Source organism: Lithobates pipiens, unplaced genomic scaffold, assembly GCF_037356315.1.
Source record: "Lithobates pipiens isolate NorthernLeopardFrog02 unplaced genomic scaffold, aLitPip1_a1.2 Scaffold_19, whole genome shotgun sequence".
Classification (NCBI taxonomy): domain Eukaryota; kingdom Metazoa; phylum Chordata; class Amphibia; order Anura; family Ranidae; genus Lithobates; species Lithobates pipiens.
This window is the reverse complement of record NW_027507764.1, coordinates 382,236,334-382,246,294: the sequence shown is the minus strand read 5'-3', so window position 1 is coordinate 382,246,294 and position 9,961 is coordinate 382,236,334. Positions and strand designations below refer to the sequence as shown.

The 9,961-nt window shown below is 50.5% G+C and overlaps 1 protein-coding gene across 1 annotated transcript in view; it reads left to right on the top strand.

The window, feature by feature from the left end:
- The first annotated feature begins 1,533 nt into the window (after positions 1–1,533).
- The window catches only part of ZNF236 (zinc finger protein 236), a 336,247-nt gene continuing 327,819 nt past the window's right edge, over positions 1,534–9,961 (top strand). The window contains exon 1 of the mRNA XM_077492345.1: positions 1,534–1,814. Coding sequence (XP_077348471.1) covers positions 1,763–1,814 — 52 coding nt within the window. The 5' untranslated portion in view covers positions 1,534–1,762. The remainder of the gene's footprint in view (positions 1,815–9,961) is intronic.

The window sequence follows — 9,961 nt, the reverse complement described above, 5'->3', positions numbered from 1 at the left end:
CTTTTGTGCAAACCAAGCAATATACGCTTATTTTATGGATTTTGTTTTACCAAAAATATGTAGCCAAATACATATTGGCCTAAATTCTAAATTGATGAAGAAATTCAAATGTTTTTAACCTTTTTTTTATTGGATATATTTTATAGCATAAAGTAAAAAAAAAAAAAAAAAAAGAAGAATATATATACTGTATTTATCGGCGTATAACACGCACCCCTAGTTTAGGTTTAGGTTAGGTTAATGATAGATACTTAAAACCAAGCTGCAATTACAGCCCTCATATATCCAGTAGCAGCCCGTATACTGTGGGCGCACGGCCGCCGCCCCCCCATTCATGCACCCGGCCCTTCTCAGGACGCCAGACACATGGATTCCTATGGTGGGGGTGGTACTTTTTGAAGCACCAGATTAGAGCCTGAGGTTCTAATAGGCTTCAAAATGCGGTGGGCTTGGGGTGGAGAGAGTGTGCCCTGATCCCACCCAATTGTGTGACAATAGGGAATTCATTTTTGCTGTTTTTACACTAACCTTCCTCCCTGCCAATTAGGAGGCAGTGTGTCAGACCTGTTTCCTGATTGCCCAAAGCGCCAGGCCACCCTATTGGATGCCTGGCACTTAGGAAGAGGAGGTCAGGACTCGAAGACACACACTGGAGCGGAGGTCGTCGCCGCTCTGGTGCACTGAGGAGCTGCTGCCTGGCGGTAAGTGCCACAATGTCAGATCTGTGCGCACATGGGGGGGGGGGGGGTGCTGCCAGAGCCACAAGCCCAGGGAGTGGGGGGGGGGGGTCGTGGGCATAGTGGCTGCATATGATGAGCACAAGTGACTGCATATGATGGGCACATTGGCTGCGTATGATGGGCACAAGTGGCTGCGTATGATGGACACAAGTGGCTGAATTTGATGGGCACAAGTGGCTGCATATGATGGGCACAAGTGGCTGCATATGATGGGCACAATTGGCTACATATGATTTGCACAACTGGCTACATATGATGGGCACAAATGGTTGTATTTGATGGGCACAATGGCTGCAGATGAAGGGCACAAGTGGCTGCGTATGATGGGCACAAGTGGCTGTATTTGATGGGTACAAGTGGTTGCATATGATGGGCACAAGTGGCTGCGTTTGATAGGCACAAGTGGCTGCATATAATGGGCACAAGTGGCTGCGTTTGATGGGCACAGTGGCTGCATATGATGGGCACAAGAGTCTGTGTTTGGGCACAAGTGGCTATGTCCGATGGGCACAAGTGGCTGCATATGATGGGCACAGCTTTTGCGTTTGATGGGCACAGTGGCTGCATTTGATGGGCACAGTGAGGCTGCAATTGATCAGAGGAGGTTCAGTATTTTTCAGCTTGTTTGCACCCCCCAAAATTTTGGAGCACCAGCTGCCACTGCGATATATCCCTGGGACATTGGCTTTGCATGGATGAGTGTGAGGTGAATTAGCACAACAAAGAGCTCTTGTCATTTCGGGTGAGAATACAAAACTTTATTAGTCAGGCCAAACGAAGCGTACAGCTCAAGCAACACACAGCACCACACAGGCACAGAACCTCCAATCCGGACCTCACCGGGTCCACATCCAGCAGATTGGCGTCACCACACAGTCCCCGCCCCACCGTGCTTCCTCCGCCGCGGACGCGTCTTCTTCCTTCTCCTCCCTCCAATCCTCTGCTGCTGCTTCCGCCGCCGCTGTGAAAAAAAATAGAGGAAGAGGCGACATTAACCTGAAAGAAAAAATAATCCGAGCCCAATGCCGCGGGGTCGCCCCCCGAAACCACGGGCTGGGGACGGACCGCACACAGGTATAAAAAAAGCTTGCAGGGGTGGAGGGAGGACGGGGCCTGCTGTGGGTGGGAGCAGTGGGCTGTAGGCGACATTAGATGCGTGTGTGTGAGCTCATATAGTCCCCGGATATTGTGCTGAGGCCGCGGACTGTACGTGTGAGGAGTCTTCTCCCGGAGACTGGGCGGAATGATACGGGAGGGGGACGCAGCACCCGGACTACAGGCTGCGGCAGAAAGAGAGCGGAGAGCAGTGTGTGAGGGGAGACGATACGGAGCGGCTGTGCGTGTGTGCTGGTCAGCTTTGTATAGTGTGTGAGAAGCGAGTCTGCCATATTGTGTGCCTGCCTGGAGGTCTATTGTGTTCTCTCCTGTCACAATGGCTGCTGGTGACCGTGTTCTCCTACCAGTCTGCAGGATCACAGTGTGCTGTACCCATGGGGAGTATGGAGCACACCAAGTACCTCTTCATTACTGGAAGAAACAACTTCATCCCAACACCTCTTCCTCCACAATCTGAAAAAGTCAACCTTTTTACCTATATTTTTTTTTTTTAATTTTAAATATTTTTTTAAGGTTTATACTTTTACCATGCCACTTTCACCAATTTTTTTTGCATTCTTCATGTTGGTCCATAAAAGTCTACAAACACACCACAAGCTATATTCCTTTTCATCATTTTAGTCTATTAAATCGAGGTGGCTCATGTCCAGTATTAACCACTTTCTGCCCATTAACAGTATATTTAATACTAGTAGGTGGCATAGCGACATACCCGTATGTCGTGGTGTACTTCCTGGTTTAGAGGCACGCCCCCCCCCCCCCCTGCTGTGATTGGTCCCAGCACAAGTTTGTCGGCAGGTTACAGGCAATCATTTGGCTGTATACCTACTAGAGCTGCACGATTAATCGTCAAGAATCATTATCGCGATCTTGACTAAAGTGTTTCACAATTCTTTCTATGCAAAGAATTCTCTCTGCTCTTCTGAAGCCACAGCCTTCAAAAGAAAGGAAGAGAAAAGAGGCAGTCTGCCAAGAATCAAAACATTCTTTATCAGTTGAACTGAAGTATAAACATTTGAACAATTTGTCAATGGAATAGACCAGGGATATGCAATAAGCGGACCTCCAGCTGTTGCAAAACTACAAGTCTGATCATGCTTCTGCCTCTGGGTGTCATGCTTGTGGCTGTCAGTCTTGCTGTGCCTCATGGGACTTGTAGTTGTGCAACAGCTGGAGGTCCGCTAATTGCATATCTCTGGAATAGACTGTAAGGCCCCTTTCACACGTGCAGACCGTATGTCCGTATTTCATCCATCCGTTTGCGGATGAAATACAGACATACATGCATCCGCTGACACCCGATATGGTCTGATTCTGCAGATGGAGGAAAATCCTATTTTTCTATCCATCTGCAGAGCGGATGAACACGGACTGCCCCCCCCCCCCCCCATAGAGGAGAGCGGAGATCTGACAGGGTGGTCCCTGTGCAGGGACCGCCCTGTCATCCGCCGGCTCAGCAGGGATCAATGGAGCAATCCCTGCTGAGCAAGCGAATGTTCACGGGACGGATCATCACAGCTCCATCCCGTGTGAAAGGGGCCTAAGTGAAAAAAGTTTAACCACTTAAACACCAAACCTTTTTCTGACATTTGTTGGTTTCAAGTTAAAATATATATATATATTTTTTTTGCTAGATAATTACTTGGAACCCCCAAACATTTTATATAAAATATATTTTTTAGTAGACACCCTAGAGAATAAAATGGTGGTTGTTGCAATATTTTATGTTACACTTAGGGATGCACCGAAATTTCGGCCGCCGAAAGAGGAAAAATGGCCGATAATGGAGCAGAAAATGGGGCGTGGCCTGTGTGGGGGCAGGGCTCCGCCCCCGCCCCTGGTGTCGCCCATCGTGGGGGTGTCATGTAGCGCAGGAGAGCCACCTCCGCCGCCTATTTAATCACAGCGCCGGGAACATCACAGCTTTCATTTCAATAGCTGTGTGTTCCCGGCCGCGCCGTCACACACAGCCCCTCCCCCTTGTCCGGGCACTTTGATAGACAGATCACCCTCAGGATTGGATGGATGTTCTGTCTATCAAAGTGCCCGGACAAGGGGGAGGGGCTGTGTGTGACGGCGCAGCCGGGAACACACAGCTATTAAAATGAAAGCTGTGATGTTCCCGGCGCTGTAACCACACAGGCAGCGGAGGCCGCTCTCCTCTCCCCTTCACAGGCTGGCTGCAGTATGGGGGCACACTTTGGCTGCAGTATGGGGGCGCAGTATGGGGGCACACTCTGGCTGCAGTATGGGGGCACGCTCTGGCTGCAGTATGGGGGCGCAGTATGGGGGCACACTCTGGCTGCAGTATGGGGGCACGCTCTGGCTGCAGTATGGGGGCACACCTCCTGTACCACGTCCTCTTTCTCTGACGTTCTCCTGTACCATGTCCCCAGTCCCTGACCATCTCCTGTACCATGTCGCCAGTCCCTGACCATCTCCTGTACCGTGTCGCCAGTCCCTGACCATCTCCTGTACCGTGTCGCCAGTCCCTGACCATCTCCTGTACCGTGTCGCCAGTCCCTGACCATCTCCTGTACCGTGTCGCCAGTCCCTGACCATCTCCTGTACCGTGTCGCCAGTCCCTGACCATCTCCTGTACCGTGTCGCCAGTCCCTGACCATCTCCTGTACCGTGTCGCCAGTCCCTGACCATCTCCTGTACCGTGTCGCCAGTCCCTGACCATCTCCTGTACCATGTCGCCAGTCCCTGACCATCTCCTGTACCATGTCGCCAGTCCCTGACCATCTCCTGTACCATGTCGCCAGTCCCTGACCATCTCCTGTACCATGTCGCCAGTCCCTGACCATCTCCTGTACCATGTCGCCAGTCCCTGACCATCTCCTGTACCATGTCGCCAGTCCCTGACCATCTCCTGTACCATGTCGCCAGTCCCTGACCATCTCCTGTACCATGTCGCCAGTCCCTGACCATCTCCTGTACCATGTCGCCAGTCCCTGACCATCTCCTGTACCATGTCGCCAGTCCCTGACCATCTCCTGTACCATGTCGCCAGTCCCTGACCATCTCCTGTACCATGTCGCCAGTCCCTGACCATCTCCTGTACCATGTCGCCAGTCCCTGACCATCTCCTGTACCATGTCGCCAGTCCCTGACCATCTCCTGTACCATGTCGCCAGTCCCTGACCATCTCCTGTACCATGTCGCCAGTCCCTGACCATCTCCTGTACCATGTCGCCAGTCCCTGACCATCTCCTGCACCATGTCGACAGTCCCTGACCATCTCCTGCACCATGTCGCCAGTCCCTGACCATCTCCTGCACCATGTCGCCAGTCCCTGACCATCTCCTGCACCATGTCGCCAGTCCCTGACCATCTCCTGCACCATGTCGCCAGTCCCTGACCATCTCCTGCACCATGTCGCCAGTCCCTGACCATCTCCTGCACCATGTCGCCAGTCCCTGACCATCTCCTGCACCATGTCGCCAGTCCCTGACCATCTCCTGCACCATGTCGCCAGTCCCTGACCATCTCCTGCACCATGTCGCCAGTCCCTGACCATCTCCTGCACCATGTCGCCAGTCCCTGACCATCTCCTGCACCATGTCGCCAGTCCCTGACCATCTCCTGCACCATGTCGCCAGTCCCTGACCATCTCCTGCACCATGTCGCCAGTCCCTGACCATCTCCTGCACCATGTCGCCAGTCCCTGACCATCTCCTGCACCATGTCGCCAGTCCCTGACCATCTCCTGCACCATGTCGCCAGTCCCTGACCATCTCCTGCACCATGTCGCCAGTCCCTGACCATCTCCTGCACCATGTCGCCAGTCCCTGACCATCTCCTGCACCATGTCGCCAGTCCCTGACCATCTCCTGCACCATGTCGCCAGTCCCTGACCATCTCCTGCACCATGTCGCCAGTCCCTGACCATCTCCTGCACCATGTCGCCAGTCCCTGACCATCTCCTGCACCATGTCGCCAGTCCCTGACCATCTCCTGCACCATGTCGCCAGTCCCTGACCATCTCCTGCACCATATCCCCAGTCCCTGACCATCTCCTGTACCATGTCCCCAGTCCCTGACCATCTCCTGTATAAAAATATTTTTTTAAAATATGTTTCAGTATCGGTGCTGTTTTGGTATCGGTTTCGGTTTTCACCCTAGTGTATTTTTCATTTTCGGTATCGGTTTCGGCACCAAAAAACCCATTCGGTGCACCCCTAGTTACACTGTATTTGTGCAGCAGTCTTTAAAAAATGAATGAATTAAACAAACAAAAAAAAACTAGCCAGTAAAGTTAGCCCATTTTTTTTCTATGTAAAAGATGTTACGTCTCGAGAATTGTGATCTTTTTATTCTAAGCAAAAAAATGTGTGATTCTCATTTTGGCCAGAATCGTGCAGCTGATCCTCTGTGGCCAATTGTAGCACACAGATCTGCCCGGATTTTTCCCTGCTTTCATTTTCCATTTAGAACTGAAAGGGGTTGTAAACCCTCATGCTTTTTTCATCTTAATGCATCCTATGCATTAAGGTGAAAAAACACCTGACAGTCGCCAGCCCCCCCTTTTACTTACCTGAGCCCCTTCATCTCCTCGGTGGGGACACGCTGTCCCTCTCTCCACGGGGTCCTGGCTCTTCATTGGATAGATTGATAGCAGTGCAGCCATTGGCTCCTGCTGCTGTCAATCAAATCCAATGACACAGGGCCGAGTCCGGCATTCGTGTCTATGGACGCAAATGCTGGACTCGGAAGCACGCCCGTAAGGTAACCCCCTTCGGGAGAGCGCTTCTCCTGGTTGGTTATCTGATGGGGGGAGGAGCCGCCGAGGGACCCCAGAAGAAAAGGTTCGGGGGCCACTCTGCAAAACGAGCTGCACAGTGGAGGTAAGTATGATATGTTATTTAAAAATAAATAAAAACGATCCTTTAAAATCACTTGAAAGCAAAGAGACTCCAGCCAGATGTTCGGTGGGGGAAAGCAGCACATATACACTTGTTAGGCTCCCTACACATTAGAGCATCTCCCATAGTCGCACGATTTCGGGTGCAACTTTGGAGCGCAGCTTTGGTGCAATTTTGATCCGACTTTCCATTCTATGCATCAAGAGTTGCCACAAAGTAGTGCAGGCACCTTTTCAAAGTTGCTCTGATTTGAATGGGTGCCATTGAAAAGAATGGTGTGCGATCTGTCATGCAACTCTGATGTCCAACGTTGCATGGAAAATTGCACAAGCATGAATACAGCCTTAGGCAAAGCGGAGTTCCAGCCTTTTAGGCTCCATTCACACCATGGTGTTTAGTTTTGAGATTCTGCCCGTGATTCGGAAACACCACAAATCGCAGGACTCCCTTGCGATCCCCGTTACTTTGAATGGCACCAAATCAAAGGCGCTATTTTTGTCCGAATTGCAGTAAAATTGTACAAACAGAATCGCGGGACACCCCCAACTTCTTTTGGCCATCCTGTGATTGTGTTTGCGTGATTTTACCACAATTCGTCGGACGGCGATTCTCCCGCAAAACGGAATGCCATGGTGTGAATGGAGCCTAAAAAAGCAATTTAAAAGTCAGCTACAACTGCTGACTTTTAATATAAGGGCACTTACCTGTCCAGGAATCCTGTGATATCGGCCCCCCAAAGCTGATTTGTCCATCGGCCTGGGTGCAAGCGCCAGTATTGCAGCCTAAAGCCCCGTACACATGATTGGACTTTCCAATGGGAAATGTTGGATGTCAGGCTGTTCACGGACAATTAGACCGTGTGTACGCTCCGTCGGACAATTGTCGGACTTTCTGCCAACAAATGTTGGCTAGCATGTTTTAAAATTTTCCACCAACAAATGTGTGTTGTTGGATTTTCCGATCGTGTGTACACAAGTCCATCGGACAAAAGTCCAAAGTACAAACACACATGCTCGGAAGCAGGAGCAGTCGGTCTTGTAAACAAACATTTTAATGGAGAATTAACATTGGCAAATTATGAAATCTCCAAATGCAGCGCACATTCTCTTCTTCTTTAATGGGATAATAATGAAGCTGATTTGCTGGGGATACTGATGGAGTTATTGCAAAATTTTGTTAATTTTACATTGTATTTTTTAAAATGTAACTTCATAGTTTCATAGTTAGTAAGGTTGAATAAAGACACCAGTCCATCCAGTTCAACCTGAGTGTCAACAATTGTCCCTATCCCTGTACAGTTACACACTCACATTGGTCCCTACCCTCAAGGAGCCCACAATCCAAGGTCCCCATTCATATACTAGGGCCAATTTTGGACAGAAGCCAATTAACCTACCTGCATGTCTTTGGAGTGTGGGAGGAAACCGGAGTACCCGGAGGAAACCCACGCAAGCACAGGGAGAACATGCAAACTCCAGGCAGGGAGTGTCGTGGTTGGGATTTGAACCAGTGACCCTTCTTACTGCTAGGTGAGAGTGCTAACCACTACACCACTGTGTCGCCTGTGCTCCCAAACTGTCATTTGAAGTAAAACACATAGCCAAGTATTTTATTCTCCACAATGTTTTTATTGTGCATTAAAAAAATAAAAAATACAATTAGACATGCTATCTGCCAATAGAAAAACTAATGTCAAAGCAATAACTCCAAGGCCAATAATAAATAACACGTTATCTCCTCCGATTCCCGCAACATGGTTGGTTGACGAACGGCTGTTCAGAAACAAACTGAAAAGCGCAAATTAACACTCGCCAAACTTTTACTAACATGATATTAACAGAAGGAGCCCAAAGGGTGGAGCTAAAGAGCTGAAAAACAACATAGTACGTCACTACGTTTGTATTTGCTGGCCAACAATTCCTTGCCGTTTGTATGCAAGACAAGTTTGGGCCCACGCCCTTCGGACAAAAGTCCACGGTTTTGTTGGCCAACAATCTGATCGTGTGTATGAGACTTAACCACTTGCCAACCAGCCACTATCATTATACTGCGGCAGGTCGGCATGATCTCGCGAACCATCATAGCTATACGTCAGCTCGTGGGATCGGGTTAGCAGGTGTGCGCTGCCGGAGGTGCGTGCACACGCTTGCTGCACAGCGGGGTGCCAATGCTCGTGGCCGGCAGCCATCACGATGATCATGATTACCAGGGACAGAACACGCCCCCCTCCTGAGCCGTACCAGGCTGTGTGCCCTCAACATGGGGGGGTGCTTTGGGGAAGGGGGGCCCTGCACCCCCCCACCCCAAAGCACCTTGTCCCCATGTTGATGAGGACAAGGGCCTCTTCCTGACAACCCTGGCCGTTGGTTGTCGGAGTCTGCGGGCAGGGGGCTTATCGGAATCTAGGGGCCCCAGATACCGGCCCCCCACCCTATGTTTCTAAGTATGGGGTACCATGTACTCCTACCCATTCACCTGGGGGGAAAAAAAGTGTAAATAAAAAAACAACACATGTTTTTAAATTAATTTATTGGACAGCTCTGGTGGTCTTTCGTCTTGGGGGTCTTCTCGCCGGACTCCTCCGCTGTCTTTTGCTAGCTCTTTTACTAGCGGAGGAGCCTGGCTTTCTTCTTCGTCGCCGTCGTCCGGGGGTCTTCTTCCGACTTCGGGGTCTTGTGCGTTCTTCTGCCGGGCCTCGACTTTCTTCTTCCAGCTCTTTTACTAGCGTTGGCCCGGTCTCCTTTCTCCTTTCTCCTTTCTCCTTTCTCCTTTCTTCTTTCTCCTTTCTTCTTTCTCCTTTCTTCTTTCTCCTTTCTTCTTTCTCCTTTCTTCTTTCTCCTTTCTTCTTTCTGTTTTCTTCTTCCTCCTTCTCCTTGCGATGTTGACATGGCGCTTTCTCTGGCCGCAATGGCAGGGATGCGTTGGGCGGGGTCACCATGTGACATCACCCAGTGACCCCACCCCTTGTCCCTATATAAGTCGCCGCACAACGCGTCCCTGCCATTGTGGCCAGAGAGAGCGTCGTGTCTACATCGCAAGGAAGAAGAAGAGAAGAAGGCGGCGACAGAAGACTGGGCCAACGCTAGTAAAAGAGCTGGAAGAAGAAAGCGGAGGCCCGGCAGAAGAACCGAAGAGCGGGACAAGACCCCGAAGTGGGAAGAAGACCCCCGGATGGCGACGAGGAAGAAGAAAGTCGGGCTCCTCTGCTAGTAAAAGAGCTAGCAAAAGAGCAGAAGA